This window comes from Leuciscus leuciscus (assembly GCF_965113295.1).
Source record: "Leuciscus leuciscus genome assembly, chromosome: 25".
NCBI lineage: Eukaryota > Metazoa > Chordata > Actinopteri > Cypriniformes > Leuciscidae > Leuciscus > Leuciscus leuciscus.
Genome location: NC_138724.1, coordinates 8,740,872 through 8,760,699, shown reverse-complemented (window position 1 = coordinate 8,760,699; position 19,828 = coordinate 8,740,872). Strand labels below are relative to the sequence as shown.

At 39.3% G+C, this 19,828-nt stretch overlaps 2 protein-coding genes across 3 annotated transcripts in view; one reads left to right on the top strand and one right to left on the bottom strand.

Annotated features, from left to right (window-relative positions):
• Window positions 1–1,371, bottom strand: part of lrrk2 (leucine-rich repeat kinase 2) — a 60,537-nt gene extending 59,166 nt beyond the window's left edge. Inside the window, exons 1-2 of the mRNA XM_082160389.1 lie at window positions 1,218–1,371; window positions 966–1,045 (exon numbers count right to left, since the gene is read on the bottom strand). Coding sequence (XP_082016515.1) covers window positions 966–1,045; window positions 1,218–1,353 — 216 coding nt within the window. The 5' untranslated portion in view covers window positions 1,354–1,371. The remainder of the gene's footprint in view (window positions 1–965; window positions 1,046–1,217) is intronic.
• A 220-nt stretch (window positions 1,372–1,591) lies between these two features.
• On the top strand, window positions 1,592–18,982 carry slc2a13b (solute carrier family 2 member 13b). Of its 2 annotated transcripts, XM_082160457.1 has the most exons (13): window positions 1,592–1,730; window positions 2,669–3,148; window positions 3,247–3,406; window positions 7,806–8,011; window positions 9,235–9,343; window positions 9,612–9,775; window positions 9,998–10,118; window positions 12,034–12,159; window positions 13,035–13,153; window positions 13,424–13,576; window positions 16,087–16,250; window positions 18,351–18,419; window positions 18,642–18,982. In XM_082160457.1, exons 2-13 carry the CDS (start codon window positions 2,695–2,697, stop codon window positions 18,648–18,650), a joined length of 1,854 nt encoding a protein of 617 aa, XP_082016583.1. In that variant the 5' UTR covers window positions 1,592–1,730; window positions 2,669–2,694; the 3' UTR covers window positions 18,651–18,982. The 2 variants fall into 2 exon arrangements, with proteins under 2 accessions (XP_082016583.1, XP_082016582.1); XM_082160456.1 differs by having other exon boundaries at window positions 18,351–18,982.
• The last annotated feature ends 846 nt before the right edge of the window (window positions 18,983–19,828 follow it).

Below are 19,828 nucleotides of genomic sequence, written 5' to 3'. Positions count from 1 at the left end.
CTAATTTCATGGTATTTTCAAGCTTGAAAGTCTCACTCGCTGTTCTCTTTCATTATGGAAAAGAGCAGCGTGAACATTCTTCTCAATATCTCCTTTTGTGTCCCACAGTAAAATAAAAGTTATATGGTTTAGAATAACATGAGTGAACGCAGTGCTCGAAGTGGGCCAGTACGGACTTGTTTGAGGCCCTTGTTTGTACTCAGCCACCCATCAGTCTGCAGCGGCACAGCGCCAGCGTCAGAAGCAGAGGACAGGGTGTGTGTTTATCAATATTTTCATGATATCTGCATCTGCAGTTCTCTGTCATAAATGGCATTTACATGTAATGTGGGAGACAGTTTCTCATGAGTCCACTGTAAAGTTTGCGCTGCACTCACCCCTCATCACAAATTGTTTTCCTCAAACGAAAATGGAACGTGAATGTTATTTTCATTTGAAATTATTCTTTACGTGGCATTACATTAACCTCATGCAATGATTAAAGATAGTATCACACTGAAAAAATAATTTGTTGGTTGAACTTAAAGTAGCCTAACCTGTTTGCCTTTAAAAAAAATAAAAATTCATTTAAACAAAAAATTTGAGTAGATACAAAATTATGTTATGTGAACAATGTTTGTGAACCTAAGCTGATTTGACTTTTTTTTTTTTGTTGAAAAGTTCAAATCAAGAAAATATTGTTTACAGTGCAGACAGCACTGATTTAACCTATCAGAGTAAATGACAGAAACATCATATAGTTATTTCGTTCTACTAAATATGACCCAGCAGTTGATTGTGACATTTATAGCCTTAGAGTTAAGGATTAAATCCCGGGATTTGAGGTTTTTGGTGTCACTTTGAATTATAGAATTGGCAAATTGATAGATTCACCTAAGATAGATTCCACTTCAAGCACTGGGTTAAATATTAAGCATTTGCCAGGAAATTTGTGCAGCAAAAAAAAAAAAAAAAAAGAAGACTACCTGCTGAACTTTGCTGTTGAGATGCGATGACAGCACCAGCATCAGAGGCACATGGACGTTTTGATCCGCAAACAGCTCAACTGCAGGACAAAAGAAGAACACAAATCTAAAAATAGATGTCCCATTGGAAAAAGCACAGAGAGGGGGGTCTGAAAGTTTGCATTACTCTCAATCTATATATTAAGACTAGTTTAAAGCATCAGAAATGTTAACAAAGCACAGGCTACAGATTCCCAGTGGTCAAGAACTCACCACAGTGATCTGTATGGGACAGGAACAGCAGGTCCTGTATGATCTGGACCATGGTGCCCAGTTGTTTCCCCTCTTGAAGACTCAACCTCACCAGCAGCTTCTTCAGTCTGATCCCCAACTCCTCTTTATCAGCCATGATCTTCTGCTATCTGACATCAAACTGAGCTTTAAAGCCCCTTCTGATCCTCACTGACCATGTGGACACCGCGTTGCTCCTGCAGACCATCTTCTGTTTCACAGCGCACACGCTCTTCTGACATATTTATGCAAATCACAACACGAGTTATGCCACAGTAAAGACTGATATGACAAATTTTTAGTTCCCCTAATTCATTCTCGGTTTGGTAAAGAAGAGATCCTGGTCATGTTAGCAGCTGTGGTCCTCCTCGCGCTGCGTTATGAATCATATGACTGCAAGAATTCACAAACTTCCTGTTCGAGCACAACAGAGTGAAAGCAAGAAAACCCGAGTCCCTTATTAAAGCGAATGGCACCCAGAAAAGCGTCTTGCTGGTAGGTTACAGAGGGAGAAGGCAAATATACGGATTTGAAGTTATTTCACATGCATAACGTGTATTGTTCATTTTTTAGCACGTTAGCTATTGCTACAGTATGTGTAGGTGTGCATAGGACGTGGTACGTTCATGTTTTATGAATCAATATTTTAAGATTCTGAATAAAGATACTAAAAATCTTTAATGGAATGCTAAAACAAAATGCGTATCAACGTAAATATGTATTTCGCGACTTTTTAATTTCGATGTATTTTTGTAGTAGCTATAAACATAGCAAAATATCGTTTTTACAAGGTGAAACCTTTTTACATGCACGCTAAATCGAGATTTCGACTCGAGTTTCTTTTCTATTATAATCGGAGTTTGTTTAAAGTCCACTTAATTTTAGCGAATCGGTTCGTTCAAAGAGTTCGCCATAGCGAACAGATTCCTAAAATGATTCAGTGAATCATTTGAGTCCGATTTAGAAGTCGCTATGCTAGTGCCAAAGTAGCAAAATAAATAAACACTGTAGTCCATCACTAGATGTTAGGCTATATTGTGCCAACGATATCTATGGTGCCAACGGGCAAATGCTAGCCTACTATCGAGTCATTCGCAAACGATAATACGAATCGGTTCGAATCGGAACCGATTCAAAAGAACAATTTGTTCGCTTATCACTGTTAAAGTGTGTATATTGCTGAATATTCATAGTCTTTTCCACAACATCAGATTGATTTAGCTGTACAGTGCATGTGTTGAAGAATCTCTCATAAATAGTGCTATGCAAGAATTTTTGCATAGGCCTAAGCCAAGTAACCAATATTTAATTTGCAAATTTATGTTTAACTGTGGTTTGAGGTGTGTGCAGTGTCAACGTGTGCATTCTGGGTTGGGCTAGGCAATGGCTTTTGTTGATCATGTGATGATCTCAAGGTGTTTTCTTTGTCATAGGAGTCAATGTGCGTAATCTCTAGAGAATGGAGGAGCTGATAGGAGACAGGAGAGTTGAGGACGAAAGGAGTTTGATAAAAACGCCATCTAATGTCCAAACCAACTACCAAGAAAATGACGTGTCCACATCCACAGATCAGATCCAGCACGCCACCCCATGTTTCGTGTACACCCTGGCTTTCTTCTCGGCTCTGGGTGGATTCTTGTTTGGCTATGACACAGGAGTGGTGTCTGGAGCCATGCTTCTGCTGAAGAGAGAGATGAACCTGAGCTCTCTGTGGCAGGAGCTGCTGGTCTCCATCACTGTTGGTGCCGCGGCTCTTTCCGCTCTGGCTGGAGGGTTTCTCAACGGGCTTTTCGGCCGAAGAATCTGCATTCTGCTCGCTAGCTTCATCTTCTGTGCTGGAGGAATCATCCTGAGTGTCGCACACAACAAAGAGGTTCTTCTGTGTGGAAGGCTCACAGTTGGCTTTGGCATAGGTAATTCATTCTGTAGCCTTTATAACACAGTATATGGAAAGCTATGTGAATTCAGTTTGTGTGCCTTATCCTTCTTTCACGTCTTCTGTTGTTTTTAGGAATTGCATCCATGACTGTGCCTGTGTACATCGCTGAGGTGTCCCCTTCTCATCTCCGAGGTCAGCTGGTCACCATTAACACTCTCTTTATCACTGGTGGGCAGTTCGTAGCCAGCGTGGTGGATGGGGTCTTTAGCTACCTGCCCCATGATGGCTGGAGGTGGGTTCAAATGGAAGCTTTACCTCTTAAATATTTTTCTATATATATATTTAAAAAAATAAATAAATCATTTTTTATATATATTTTATTGTGCTACAACAGGTATATTTTTTCTACCCATCAGCTCAGAATTGTCTACTTTGAGTGGCAAAAATGCTGCAACACAATACGATTCGTAAAAAGAGCTCAGTAGTTTTCTATTATTTATTATTATTTATAATTTATTTTAAATAAAATATATGTAATTACTATTATATAACAAAATATTCAAAAATGAATCTAAAGTGACTCATGCCTATACAGATTTCATTTTTATTTCAGTTTTAGTAATTTCAGTATACTTAAACTTATTTTATATCATTTAGTTGCCAAGTTAACATATTCAATTTAATAACAGTTTTTTAAAGCTTAAAGGTACACTGTGTAGTTTTATAAGTATTTTATTAGCTAAAATCAATGTATTTATTCATAAATATGTCTTCATTGGTGTAAAATTACCTCTGCCAATGATCTGACTTATCCTCGTAAGCGAAGAATTTCTTATCTTTATTTACATTGGACAAGTCCAAGGAGGCTTCCATGTCGTTCCGCCATTTTGAAAAACTATAATAGCAGAGAGGGACAAAAAGCACTAGCCTACCTCAACACGTTTTCGTTCAGAGCCAGCGTCCTGTGACTGAAACCAGCTGAAACGGACAAGGAGATCAGTGAGAGGCGCTTGTCACTGCCCCGGCAAATTTGAAAGGCTGCACTGCACGGTACTTCATAATGCAGGATCACACTTATGCCGAGCCACAGGAGAAGGAATCCTCGTCGCCAAAAAAGCGAAAAAATGTATTTAAAATGAAACGTGACCGCCGAATTAAAAAAACGAGGGTAAATATCGGGATAGCTTTTCCCAGGTGGAAAGAGCTTATGAAGGAGAAAGAATTTGAATGGGACGCTGAAGTTGCCAGCTTTCTTCTCGACCGGTAAGTCAATGTTACAGCTTTTTTTCATTGCTTGGTTGTGTAATTCATTATATAGGCAGCATAACAGTAGAACATGTATAGTTAAACTCGATGAAGTGCTATTGGAAGACATGTTGTCATAGCTTCTTGGTACATAACGGCTACCGTAGGTGCAACACGCATTTGAAATAGCGAGGCGCTAGAGAGCACTATTTGTTTGAATGCAAAGTGCAATTTCACCACTAGATGGGAGAAATTCCTACACAGTGTACCTTTAATAATTATATTCTATTTTATTCCAGCTTTATTTAATTGAACACATTTTTTTTTTCCATTGTTTTAGTTAACAATAAAAACCATATTCAGTTACTAACGTAACCTTGGTTCCTTGAGAGTAAGGGAACAACTGTTGTGTCTAGCTAGACGCTATGGGAAAACTCCTTTTCTCGAGAATATTAAAGCCTTTATTTTAAAACGCAGTGCAGCTGCACAGCGAGCACAGAGCAGAGCGTCTAGCTTGCCCATTGGCTGTGCTGCAGCAACTGCACACCCTATGGCGAGGCGGCTGGGACACGCAAACCAATCAGGGCGCTTCGCACCTGAAGCAAAGCGGGAACTGCAAGAAGTGCACGACCTCTCTTCGAGGGTGGTCCGGCCGCAGCGGGTCTTGAACCCTCTCTTTTCCCCCTGTCTTTGGACTAGGAAGGAGCCCGAAGCACAGGGTCCAACGCAATCTTGGCTTGCGACGATTTCTGCGCCTCAGTGAACCCCTCAGAAAAGCCTTTGACCACTGGCCCGGTGTTGGAGATAGGCGCGTCAAGGAAGGCCGTTCTGTCCGCGTCCTTGATTTCAGTCAGGTTCAGGGCCAGTGGTGGCGTAGGCACGATTAGCGAGAGCTGACGTAGTGCAGCACGGCTTGGATGGGTGGACCGCCTTGGTTCTCCATCGCTAGAGGTGGGCGGGCAAAGGTGTGTGGCCACGGTCTCTTCCAGGTGGGGCATCTTGTCATACATCTTCTCCTCGGTGCCGTCGATAATCGAGAGCGTGGCAGATTTCATGCGCTGAATACTCGATCCCAAGGTCGCTGACGGCCTTTGTGAGGCTGCGGATAAGCTCGGCGTCGACACTCACTCTGGCTCTATCACCGCTGGCTTGAGACTGAAGGGCGGGCCATTCCTCAGACGCAGCAAGCGAAAGGCTGTCGTCGCCGCCTTGCCCCGAGGTGGCGAATTAAATGAGAACAGCACGGGGGAGGGAGTCTCGCGAGGAGACAGCGAGAGGCGCAGAGAGGTCGCTTTTCTCCGTCTTTTCAGGCATTATCTGTGCATGGGCATCATCTGTGCACGCCTCTTCTTCCGTCGAGGCTCGAGAGAAGGAAGCGGGAGAGCGCGAGGGGCGGGGTCACCGTCCGAGAGGAGGGCTAGCCGTGAGCACAGTATGGCGATGGGAAGGCTGTCGCAGTGCAGGCAGCCGCCCTGGTTGTGTGCAGCTCTTGCGAGGCCCAGGGCGTGCACTCGCTGTGACTGTCTCCGTCGTGCAGAGGGGCTCCGCACGTGGCACAGTCGGTGAGAGGCATTTGAAACAACAATCTCAGAAAATCGGCTCTTTAGCAGGTGTCGTGGCGGCAAGCACGCTGAATAGAGTTGTAATAAAGGATACGGCTTCTCTCGCCGGATAGCTGCAGGTTAACGGCGAATCCAGGGAGCCTCTCTTTGCTTAGCTGGCAGGTCACTCGTTCCCCTCCAAGATGCACTTCGACGGTGAGATCTCTGGAGAAGTCAACAATGTGAAGGTCGCTGAAAGAGATTAAATCTGATTTAATGGCGAGCTGGCCAGGCTTATATAGTCATAAACCACGTCCCTTCGGGTGGCTCTGACGTGCTCTGGGCGTGAAGCTAGACGCTCTGCTCTATGCTCGCTGTGCAGCTGCACTGCGTTTTAAAATAAAGGCTTCAATATTCTCGAGAAAAGGAGTTTTCCCGTAGTGTCTAGCTAGACGCGTCACCCGTTCCCTTACTCTCAGGGAAACTGAGAGACTTATTGCCAAAACACCTTACCAACTGCATAGCAGCACCCTGAAAAATAAATGATGCGCAGCTTGTCAGTGCAGCAAGGCTCTGTGATCAGTAGTAAACGCTGCTTCATCTGAAAGCATGTTTGAGTTTGAGTCGCTTATAACAAGCATTTGAAAAAGCAACGCGTCAAACATCTTTCCAAACATGAGAAGCATTTATGAACCTCTTGTCCAACAAAAGACAACAGGTTTTTACTCCAAACTCACTTCGTAACGTCAGTTGAGAGTTTGAAAACATCCTTCTGTGAGCTGATGTGGCTTCTTACACAGAGTAAGGCACACAACATATTATTTCGTAGTATTCTATACAGCAGTGTTATTCAAATGGCGGACCAGGGCTTGATTCCATCCGGACCGCGGGACATAATTGCGCCATTTTACCGTTTCCACAGTTTACAGTTAGCAGCGTGTCAAAACAACAGAGCAGTTCACACCACAAGCACTCATGGTTGTTTATTGTAATGATCTTTTGGAGCTATATCTACAATATTTTCACCTAGAGCCAAAAGTGTGTCATTCAAGCCCTTTCCGCTCTGTGTGTGTTGCTTCTCTCGCTAAAAACATAAACCACCACAGCTACAGATGCATTTCATAATAAACAATGTTAGAATTTGGAAAATGATTTAGAGATGGCAAAGGAAGACAAAAAAAATCTTTGAAATTACTTTTTGTCCTCATGTTATGAGTTTTGATTTTGATTATTAGATTATGTACATTGTTTTTATTATTTTATTGCTTTGAGCAAAATCTAAAACCATAACCATACCATTTCCATACATTTCTTAAAAGGTAAACCCTGCACCCCATTATGTTTTTTCAGTCCCAAGGCCTTCAATGTGCTATACACAAAGGTGTCTAAATGTAAAATAAAAAAATAGCCTGTTAAAACATCTAATCTAACCTCTTTGAATTACTATTTTGAGTGTTTAGGATTTTTTTCTTTTATACAAAGTACTACGGCTGCCTCGATTGGAAATGGAAACTGTTCCAAAATAGTATTGTCCGGACCTCCGCTGGGAAGGAAATATAGAGACCGGACCTCTTGGAACTTTAATTGAATACCGTGATAAATACAGTGATAATGGCTATGTTGATTAGCATTGAAGTATAAATATACTTTATTATCATGAAAATACCCAAGAAGACTTGAAGAACTCAGATAAACCATATATTGTCATAGTGATGCGTTTAATATTCATGTGTAATCAATCAAAGCGTTTCAATCTTCTGTTTATTGACCTACAGTGATAGTACGATGCTTCAGACATTCTATAGGAAAAGTAGCGTAGAGTTAAAAATGAGAATGTGAGATTAAAATGAGGTGCAAACGGACTTGTTGTAATGATTTTTGAATGATTTTTGTGTTTATGTATAGATATATGTTGGGTTTGTCTGTTGTTCCCGCCGCCCTGCAGTTCACAGGATTCCTCTTCCTCCCCGAGAGTCCTCGCTGGCTCCTGCAGAACGGAGAGACCCAGAAGGCTCGGCTGGTGCTCAGTCAGATCCGCGGAGGAGTAAATGTGGAGGACGAGTATGAGAGCATACGGAGCAGCATTGAGGAGGAGAGGAATGATTCTTCTGGTGAGATCATGATGACATCCATCGCATGATGAACCTTCACAGAAAACCTGGAAAATATCTTACGTATATTAAATTGTGTTTTTCAGGCCATGGCTCACAAGCCATAGTGATAGCAGATTTGTCAGTGAATCATTCTTTTGAAGTGAATTTTTTGTAAATCATTTAAAATTTATATGAATTAAACACACACTTATACAGGACTGGTCAAAAGTTTGGAATAATTAAGATTTGTAATGTTTTTGAAAGAAGTCTCTTACGCTCACCAAGGCTGCATTTATTTGATCAAAAATACAGTAAAACAAAAATATTGTTAACTATTATTACAATTTAAAATAACTGTTTTCTATATTTTAACATTTAATTTATTCTTGTGATCAAAGCTTAATTTTCAGAATTATTACTCCAGTCTTTAGTCTCCTTGATTCTTCAGAAAGAAATATAATTTGCTGCTAAATTATTAATAATGATTGTTATTATTATCAAATCAATGTTGAAAACATTGTTTTTACTTTTTACTTAATATTCTTGTGGAAACCGTGATTTTTATGTTTTTATGAATAGAATGTTCAAAAAACAGCATTTATTTGAAATGGAAATGTTTTGTAACATTGTAAATGTTTTTACTGTCACTTTTGATCAGTTTAATGTGTCCATGTTGAATATTTAGTTTTTTATATATTTATCTTACTTTTGAATGGTAGTGTTTCACAGTTCCACATAAATATTAAGCAGCACAACTGCAAGAAATGTTTCTTGAGCGGCAAATCATCATATTAGAGTGATTTCTGAAGGATCATGTGACACTGAAGACTGGAGTAATGATGCTGAAAATTCAGCTTTGATCACAGGAATAAATTACATTTTTAAATATATTCAAATGAAAAATTTATAAAAAAAAAAAAAAAGTATTTCACAATGTTTCTGTTTTTACTGTATTTTGGATCGAATAAATGCAGCCGAGACTTCTTTCAAAAACATTAATAAATCGGAATTATTCCAAACTTTTGCAAATGAGGAATCCAGTGAATTGATTCATCCTAAGCGACATGAAGTTCACAAATTAGTCTGAAAGACTCATTAGTGAATCAAAATTACTTTTTTAAAAACCTAATCAAGTAATCATAAATTACTAGAATTGAATTTGTGTAAACTCTGTCAGTTGTATAGAACGATGATATCATTTGATTGACTGATGACCTGATTGATTATTGATGATGATGTAGGTGGTCCAGTGTTGTGGCGAATCCTAACATACGCTCCGACACGTCGAGCCCTCATCGTGGGATGTGGCCTACAGATGTTCCAGCAGCTCTCGGGAATCAACACCGTCATGTAGGTGACGAGTCACATGACTTCATCAGAGTCCATATGACTCCCTGTAAAAAGGCTATATTCCAGAATTGAATACTAGTGTGAATAATTTACTGCATACTGTTAGTATGATACAGAAAATATGCATACTGTTCACATTATACATACTGCATACTGCGGAAAAGTACTAGTGTGATAACATGCCATTTTGAAGATAATGAACTCCGTGAAGTCCACTTATGTAACAGTGTATTTGAGGGGAATGAGATGATGTGGTTGGATGCTGCAGGTACTACAGTGCCACCATTATTCAGATGTCTGGCGTGCAGGACGATCACATGGCCATCTGGCTGGCGGCCGCCACAGCCTTCACCAACTTCATGTTTACTCTGGTGGGCGTTTGGCTCGTGGAGAGGGTGGGCCGCAGGAAGCTGACTCTTGGAAGCATACTAGGTGAGGATTCAGAAGCACAGACACAGACATGGGTTCTTACCAAAGCCTGTAACAAAGATGGGTGACTCGTCTCCACTTCCTTACACTGTAGAAAAGCCCAAATTATCCCTGAAAACTCGAACATGTACGTCAGTGTCATAAGAACTACCTAAAATGACAGAAACCATCTTCAGAAAATGTTTTTAAGTATGTAGTAATGATTGTTTGCTGTGAATTCCTCAGGTACTTCTGTAAGTCTGATGGTTCTCGCTGCTGGTTTTCTGCTCTCGGCTCAGGCCTCTCCACCCGTGACCTTTCACCCTAGTGACTCCTCCCTCCACAACTCCACATGCGTTCATTATGGGTGAGTTTTACATATTAGTAGACTAGATTGACCTAAGGATTGTACCTGGATTAGGACTATGTCCACAAATTAGAAAAAAATAAAGACAATGCAAATGAATATACCATACAATATGTTTGAAGATTACTGCTGAATATTCAGATGTATACAAATATCTGCTTATATAATCAAATGCACAAATATTACACCATTTTAACATTATTAAAAATTCATACTGAGAGACTGAAACAATCTTTGTCACTTGTTTTTTGTTCACACTGAGTTCATAGTTAGAGGGTTGGTTCACCCAAAAATAAAAATTGTCATCATTCACTCACCCTCATGTCCTTCCACATGTTCATCTTGATTTTTAATGAAATCTGAGAGCTTTCTGTCCCTCCACTGACTGCTACGCAAATTACACTTTGACACAACAAAAAGTTCATAAAAGATCGTAAAAATAATCCATATTAATTGCGTGATTTAGTCAAAATTTTCTGGAGAGACACTCGCTTTATATGATGAACAGATTTAATTTAGGCTTTTATTCACATTTAAACATTCATCAACTCACAGTTATGATAAACAGAAGCTCAAGCATGTTTGATTGACGTGCGAGAACCAATGAGGTTCATTCTCCTGTTACACATCACGTTTGAGCTTCAGCAAGAACCAATGAGGTTCATTCTCGTGTTACGCATCACGTTTAAACTTCTGCAAGAACCAATGAGGTTCATTCTCGTGTTACGCATCACGTTTGAGCTTCAGCAAGAACCAATGAGGTTCATTCTCGTGTTACGCATCACGTTTAAACTTCTGCAAGAACCAATGAGGTTCATTCTCGTGTTACGCATCACGTTTGAGCTTTCGGCCGTCAGGCAGGTTCGGTTGAGCTTCTGTTTATGTCTTCACTGATCAATGTTTATATGTGAATAAGAACCTAAATTCAATCTGATCATCATATAAAGCGATCGAGTCTCTTCAGAAAATTCTGACTAAACCGCTCAATTCATATTTATTAGTTTTATGATCTCTTCACGCCCCTTTTGAAGCGTCAAAGTGGTAGTTGCGTAGACTGTCAATGGAGGGACAGAAATCTCTCAGATTTCATTAAAACCTCTTCATTTGTGTTCCGAAGATGAACGAAAGTCTTACAGGTTTGGAACGACCCGAGGCTGAGTAATTAATGACAGAATTTTCATTTTGAGGTGAACTAACTCTTTAAGTTTATTTTCAAGATCTCAGGTGAATTATGTCGCTTTCAGTATGACTGTAAAAGTCGTGCAAAATTATTTTCAAACTCACATTCCATTATTTTAACATTAAATAAAGTACATAATCAGTACCTGTATGTTGTTCTAGCCATGATGTCTCCGAAAATAGAAACCGTTTCTAAAATAGAATCCCCTGTTGCTCTTTGTTAGGACAAACACTCTGATTAACATGGAAAAGAGAACTTTTATTGTGTCGCCGCCGGGTTGCTTCTGGTTAGGACACTGTGCAAGAGACTCATGTTATCAACAATACTCTGGCACTTTCTCATTCCAACTGTATAACAGCAACTTCTCTGATTTGTAAAGCTCTCTTCGGGATTATGGGTAGTGTAGTTCTTCACCTGGAATTACACTATTATTCAGTTTTGTAAAAATGTTGAAGTCACACTTGTGTGCTTCTACTGATCTTAAAGGGACAGAAACAAATGAAAATTCTATCATAATTTACAAAGTCATACACTTTTGAAATAAAATGAGGGTGAGTAAACGATGACGGACTTTTTATTTTGGTTTGCTCTATGCCTTTAGCTTATGGTAGATGTATTTTGAACTATTTATATGTAATTGTTTAATATGTGGATTTTAAGAGTTCAGTAAATTCTGTAAAACTCTGAATCTTGAATGTACTGCTTGACATTTAAATGACGTTTGTTTCTGTGAAGGTTCTGTGAGTCCTGCATGCTGGATCCTGCGTGTGGTTTCTGCTACGGTGTGAATGGCACATCAGTGGTGGAGTCCTCATGTGTGCTTGTGTCTGCGGCCAACACTGAGACCTCTGCAGCCGGCAGGTGAAACCTCTCTTCTATCCCTGCCTTTGGGGAAAAGTAGTGCACTTTCCACTTAGTTGTACCGAATGTGCACTTGATCAAAACTGTACATGCAAATAATATAATAGTAATGAAATAGAAGGTGTATTTACTTTCCCTACACACTTAAAAAAAAAATTACGTGTACTTTGTTATAATGTCAAACTAAAAGTTTAAATAATTGTGTAATAATCTTTAGTCAAGAAAGATTGAAGTGCACTTTTTTAATGTGTTGAGTAACATAAAAGCACGTAAAGTGCTTGATTATCATTTTAACTGTAGAGTGCTATTTGATATTACATTTTAATACAGTTAATATATTTTTAAATGTACTAAATTGTATCTTCGTCTTTACAAATGTGTAGTTATAAATATATTTAAATACATGACATACAAGTTTCAATAGAAATGACATTAAAGTATATTAAAGTTTATCATAGGCTAAATTCTTGTCAGTACATTCAGCAGTATTTTCAAAAAAGTAATTATGAAATTACATAGAAATATGTTCATAAGTGGGTCAAAAAGCACTCTTTAGTTCAACTAAATAGGCTACATTTAATATAAATTTAAACTATAACACATTTCCATTCAATTATAAAGAACGTGCAATTAAGTATCCAATAACATTACATTCAGTTCACACTTAAGTATAACATTTTAAAGCATATTATTTCCATAGTACTCCTTTTTTTAAAGTATACTAAAGTGAACTTAATTTTCACGAGGGTGCATATGATTTATTAAAAAGAACAACCTAAATGTTGAATTTCACAACTCTACTTACTTAAATGAACAGTATTATATTGTAGTTAGTTTAGTTTGATGAAGTGTTGTCTTGTTCATGTTTTATGGAGGTGTTCCAATGGCACACAGGAGAGCGCAGGGTTATTCTGGGCCTATAACTACTGCCCAACGTCTTATTCCTGGATTGTTCTGCTGGGTCTGGTTCTGTATCTGGCCTTCTTTGCCCCAGGTGAGACTTCTCTCAGTTCAGCTGGAGTTTAAAGTAACTGTTAATGAAGTTTGAGGCGTCTGTAGGCACTGCACTGATGTCAGATTGTGTGTGTGTGTGTGTGTGTGTGTGTGTGTGTGTGTGTGTGTGTGTGTGTGTGTGTGTGTGTGTGTGTGTGTGTGTGTGTGTGTGTGTGTGTGTGTGTGTGTGTGTGTGTGTGTGTGTGTGTGTGTGTGTGTGTGTGTGTGTGTGTGTGTGTGTGAATGAGTGAGAGAGAGAGAGAGAGAGCAGGAATGGGTCCGATGCCCTGGACGGTGAACTCTGAGATCTACCCGCTGTGGGCTCGCAGTACAGGGAACGCCTGCTCTGCCGGGGTAAACTGGATCTGTAACGTCCTTGTGTCTCTGACCTTTCTCCATGTGGCCCAGTACCTCACATACTACGGTACAACACACGACACACACACAAGACACTGAACACAACATTTAGTGTCGACACACTATCATGAGCAGCTGGATTCTGCTATTCGTGCTCGCTGGAATCCAGTAATGCAACACACCACAAAACACTCCAGTGATTAATGAATGCAAACATTTATGAATAATAAAAATCTAATGACAATGCTGATCTTAACTTGATGACGTGATCACGTTCACTAGGAGCCTCTGAATGTCCAATCTAAACAAAAGGGGCTTTCGCACCAGAGGAACCTTTTCATAGTTCCTAGAACTATTGGCGGAAGTACCCGCATTTTGGCGTGTTCGCACCGCAGGAACTAGGAACTATTTTAGTTCTAGGAACTCCTTTTGGAAGAACTAATTTAGCTCCTACTTCAGAGTCGGTCTAAACCAGCACTATAGGAACTACAGTGACGTTAGTGTACGCTGGTTGGCCGAACGCACGCAAAACACCAGCACCATTTAAAAAAAAGCTGTGTAAACGCACAGATTATAGTCTATATTTACTCCACAAACTAACTCTACGAACATGGAAAACAGTGATAGACTTAACCTTTACGCTGAGGAGAAAATCCAACGCAACTTTGGGGAGAACAAGCCAATCGTGATCATGTATTTCTGCTCAGCTAGCAACACTGGATATTTTGAAAACTGAACACTTTGGATATACTACTGTCTACTTTCTATGTATAACAGTTCTATCTAATAACGTATGAGACAGGACTGGTAGACAGATGGTAAAGTAATGAACACGTAGAATGCGAGCGCTGTGAGCTCAGGCTCTGCCGTTCTCAGCGCCATTGCTAGGGTGTTTTTAAGCATGCGGGTTGCTAAGGTGTTGCTAGGTGTGTGCTCTGCAGGTGCTAGTTGGTTCCAGGGCATTGTGAGGTGGTTGCTGGGTTGTTCTGGGTGGTTGTTAGGTGGTAATGCGTGGGTAGTTGCTAAGGTGTTCTGAGTGTTTTCAAGCATGATGTTGTTAGGTTAAACCATGCAGTTGCTAGGTTACATACTTAGGTTTGGGGTTTGTTCAGTAGTAATAGTAGTAGTAGTAGTGATGCTTGACTATGTAGACTATTGCCAAAATATGATTGATATTGAAAATATTGCCATATGGTTGCTAGGGTGTTGCTATGCAGTTGCTAGGTTGTTCTAGGACATTGTGATGTAGTTGCTCAGGCATTCCGGGTGGTTGCCAGGGCATTGCTAGGGTTGTTAAAGGTAAAGCGTGTTGTCATGCTGTTGCTGAGTTGATCTATATGGTTGCTTGGGTGCTCTTGGTGGTTGCTAGGACATTGTGTTGCGGTTGCTATTCTATGTGTATGCCAGGGCATTGCCAAATTTGCTTAGGTCTACTGAGTGTCTTTGTGCATCATGCAGTTGCTAGGTTGTTCTGGGTAGTTGCTATGCAGTCAATTGGGTGCACGGGTGGTTGCTAAAGCATTGTTTGGTGGGTTGCTAGGATGGTTCTGGCTGGGTGGTTGCTAAGGTGTTCTGAGTGTGTGTAAGCATGTTGTTATGCACTTTGCTAGGTTGTTCTCTGTGATTGGGGTGTTCAGGTGTTTTCTTGTGTGTTACTATGCGGTAGCTGGAGTATTCAAGCTGGGTTGTTGCTAAGGTGTTCTGAGTGTTTTAGATGTTGCTATGCTGTTTTTAAATTGTTCTTGGTAGTTATAATAGTGCATTGTTGTCAGGTTTGGGTTTTGAATCACGTTTAGGTTTTCATGTGTTATTGTCATAGCTATGTTTCTAGTTTTGTCATGTTCCTGGTTATGCCGTGTGCTTCCTTTGCTCTATGTTATGTTGTTATTGGTTTATTCTCTGTTCGGTTTGGTCATTAGCTCAGTGTTTAATTACTCTCAGAAGATATTACTAAATTACAGCAACACCTCCCCTTTTCCTTTCAGATGAGGTTCATGTTTATATCAGTAATCTTGCGGGGTGGACTCATTTAAAGTAATGTAATTGTCTGGTTTTTGCAAGGTTTCTGTCAAACACAGCACATCTAGGTTATAGTCTGTAATCATACCATTAACAATAAGGGCTTTTGAAGTAAGGGATCTAATATCCAGCAACCCAAGCTTTATCATTTGTTCATCTGTATTATATCTGTTTTTTATTTGTTGAAAATCAATAATTTTTACCCTTAAATGGGTTTGGAAGTTTTTTGTATTTCTTATTTCGGGGAACAGACACAGTCTCTATATGATGATATCTAGGTGAAAGAGTCTCTATGTGATGGGATTTATCTGACCTCAGTGACGTGAGACATGACCTGAGTCCCAGAATCAGATAGTCAAGGATCAACTCTGAAACTATTAGTTCAAATCACTAACCTTAATAATAGCAATGACGCTTTACTTGTCAAACACCACAATTTAACAATGTACACAAACAACTAATAAATGATAGGAATGTGGTTAATACTTGTATATTGTAGACTATTGTTGAAATGTGAAAATGATCTTAGTTTTCCTCTTGAATGTTTGTTTTGTTCAGGCGCGTTCTTCCTGTACTCCAGTCTGGCTGTGCTGGGCTTTGTGTTTGTGCTGGGCTGTTTGCCGGAGACCAAGGGTCTGCGTCTGGAGGAGATCGAGTCTCGGTTCAGTCGGCGACTCTGCAGCTGTGGAGCCAGCGGGAGTCAGGGCGTTCACTACACCAGGGTAACGGGAGGAAACTACCACTCTGACGGAGACGTCACGGATGATGAATAGATTCTGCTCTGTCTTTCCTGATGAGATGATTCATGGTGTGTGGGATGCTGTGGTTCTCATTCCAGAGATTCAACAGTCTAGTCGACTCACACAGAACTGATTCAATTCAAATACACTGATTCTCCTTAAACATTGTAGATTTTATCAAGATGTTATCTGATATTTCTCTGGTGGTTGTATTTGCACATGTACAGATTAGCAGTGTTAGGGTTTTGTTTACTTAAGTTATGCGTCATGCGCAGCAGGACTGATGGATTGATGATAACAGGAAGTGATTGTTATACAAATCAGCGCTCTGGAGTGCGAGCCATGTGCATATACTAATACATTATTAAACTATTGGGAGTTTGTTCTTTTCACTATGTTCTTCTTGAAATTCTAATTCTAAACTTTGAATTCATATTTTACACAAAAATGAATTGTGCCCCCAAATCTCATTCTCATATTCAAACTTCATTTAGACACACACGGTCTGAACCCCATATTTAAAGGAATAATTCACCCAAAAATGAAAATTCTGTCCCTCTCATGTCATTCCAATTTTTTTTTTTTTTTTTATAATTAAATATATTTGTTTCCATACAGTGACAGTTTATAGTGACAATGAGCTCCAACAAAACACACTATAAAAGCACCATAAAACAAACATGAATTATATGTATAATATGTATACAATGTATATAAACATTTGTATAAAAAAAATATGATTTAAAATAAAATAAAAATAACAGCAAATGATGGCAGATTTTTCATTTTGGCTGAATTGTGGGTGTGATTCAGGATGCGGGCAGGTTGTGGTGGTGGTGGTGAAGATGATTGTGTACACTTGAGGCCAGATTTACTAACAGCTTGCACCAGAACCCCTTTTTTTTGGGCGTTAAAAAACTACTGTCAGAATTGACTGAAGACACGCAGTGAAAAATTAGCGCTGTAAAGACGCGGATGTTATTTTTGCAGCTGATCTTATTGCATATGCATTTGTAGGAGTTTCCCTTTATGGGAGGGAATCATGAATCATGCAAGGTGATTTACTAAGGTTTGCGCGAGTCAATTTACCGGCGTTTGTGGTCGTGGTAAAAAAATGCACGCATTGGAAATTAATAGGAACGAATTTCATCTAGTGGAAACGTTTGGTACTGCGCCTAAACAAACTCATGAGATATCAACCTCAAATTTGAAACACAACTTGTTTATTTATGGCTTTGATTTTCTCACAGTTTTAGAGTGAAACGTGTTTTGGAATATATATATTTCATATAATAACTTTTTGCATTTTTCATAACAATAAATGTAAAATTGTACAACTTTTAAGTTCACTTTTTAAAACTTTTTCTTTTTCACTTCAGCAATAATCTGCCATGTGTCTTCTTTAAAAAGAGACCAAACTTAAGTATGTGCTTTAAAGCAGTCAATATTTATGACCGTTTAAAGGTGCATTGCGCAAGTCTCTGAGTTTTTGCAGAACTATGCCCCCTCTGGCGGCAAGCGAAACTGCAGCCAGAAGTGTGCACGCTCACGGACAAAAGTTTTCTTTTTTTTTATCTTACGTGGAGTTTGCGTTGGTGTTTGAAATGAACTACAAGCCGGTCTCTTAGAATCCATCTTCTACGGAGAATGGCGGCGAATACACAAACCTGCCAGACAGCCAGGTGAGCGTGCCGTGAACGCGCATGACGTCACGCCCAGTCTAAAATTCCGGCCCGAATCCCTCTTATTTATTTTACTGTACAGGATTATAGAGGCAATCGCAGTGATCAGAGAAGGGCTCATTCAGCCCATCAGGCAATTGTTTAAGCATGTATGGGTTAGAAAACGGGTATTTTTAACATGAAAAGTTGCGCAATGCACTTTTAAGTTGGAAATTAAATGTTCAGGTCCATGCTCAAAAACCGAATAAATGGATTATAACTACTGCATAACTTTAATTTAGTACCATAAAATGCACGCTGCTTGCACGCTCATGCTAATTTGCCCTGTTCAGTAAATCTGGCCCCTGGTGTCAGTATGACATCAGACTGTGAATGAAGCTGGCAGTGTTTGCTGTTCCAGCCCCGACTGGAGTTTGGAGCGTTGCATTATTCTACTCTGGAACCAGAGGGCAGAATTTCCTACATATCAGTGAGTATCAGTACAAAAGTTTTTCCACACTCCAAATAATATTACATACAATATTTGTATGCATTAAATAACACATTTTTACATATTATTATTATTATTATCATCATTATTATTAACTGGGGAACAAGTAAAAAAAAAGGTTCAGGTTCAGTGGTGATTAGAAGATGTTAGAGCTTCAGTCTGTGAATCAGCTGTTGTTTGATCACTGTTTCTCTGCTGCAGTTGCAGTAATGATGCCGTTGCATGTGGACTTGAAGATTCATTGTTTGGAAATGATCAAACTGTTGTGTCATATTTCATTTCTGATGCAGATTTTGTACTTATTTAGGAGTTTTGATATGTGTCTTTCTCTGCACACATTTTTGTTACATGCATCAAATGATATGAGCTTGTTGTTACTTCTGATTCTGGTGTTCTCGATCACAGAACATCTCAATAGTTTAGACGCGATCTAATGTTTAGATTGAGTTCCTGATGTGACTCTATGAAGATGAAATTGCTGCTGAAAACTGCAATCCTGTATTTGTTCATTTTCATGAATAAATCCATTTTTAAGGTGGTCATGTCAGTCTGTAACTCAGCAGGTCTCGGCTCCGTCAGGCTGAAACCTGTTCAGTCATGTCCCGCTCTGACCCTCTCTGACCCACTCTGACCCTCTTTGACCCGCTCTGACCCCTGTTCCCCTCATTTAGCCCGGTGCAGGACACTGATCCACAGCCCTCTGTTTCACTGACTTGCAAACAAAATATTGTGTGAACATCAAATCTGGTGGTATATTCACACCTCTGGACCACAGGAAAGTGAACTTAATATAACACAGTATAATATACACTAATATATCTGTGAAAATGATTCTTCATGCTCCCTCTCGACCATTGTTCCACAGTTTGAGTCTGATGAATCTTGACATATGAATCTGGAATATGGCCATGATGTGTCCACATGGTTGTTTAAGAAATGAAAAGCTACACACTCCATCAGTCAGGGTTAGAAGAAAAACATAATAACATACTAGAAATATAATAATCACTGCAATAATGATCCAGTCATTGACTCTTAAGAATTGGCCTATTTGAATCTGTTTTCTTGTTCTTCTTTGGTCATTCAGTGTATATTCTGTAATGTGAATCCCACTGTAAGATTTGAGTAAAGTGTTGATTGTCAACCTCAGGAGATCTGAGTGAATTGAACTATTTAATTTTCTGTTTCATTTTACATGAGGTTTGCAATTCTGGGATTCAGGATTGCATTTGGGATTATAAAATGTGAATTTGTATTTTCTAGCTATAAACATAAAAAAAAATGAAGAATGTATGTTTAAGATTCATTAAAAAAAAAAAAAAAAAATGCCATAAAAAAAGATTTCATGTTCATTCATTTTTACAATTCCTTTTTTTTTTTTATTTTTT

What these genes read in the sequence shown, in the direction of transcription:
- slc2a13b (XM_082160456.1), top strand. Translation starts at nt 2,695, where the DNA reads ATGGAGGAGCTGATAGGAGACAGGAGAGTTGAGGACGAAAGGAGTTTG. An exon ending in CTGCCCCATGATGGCTGGAG is followed by an intron (nt 3,407 to 7,805) that starts GTGGGTTCAAAT and finishes GTTTATGTATAG; the next exon opens with ATATATGTTGGGTTTGTCTG. An exon ending in AGGGCGTTCACTACACCAGG is followed by an intron (nt 16,251 to 18,350) that starts GTAACGGGAGGA and finishes TTGCTGTTCCAG; the next exon opens with CCCCGACTGGAGTTTGGAGC.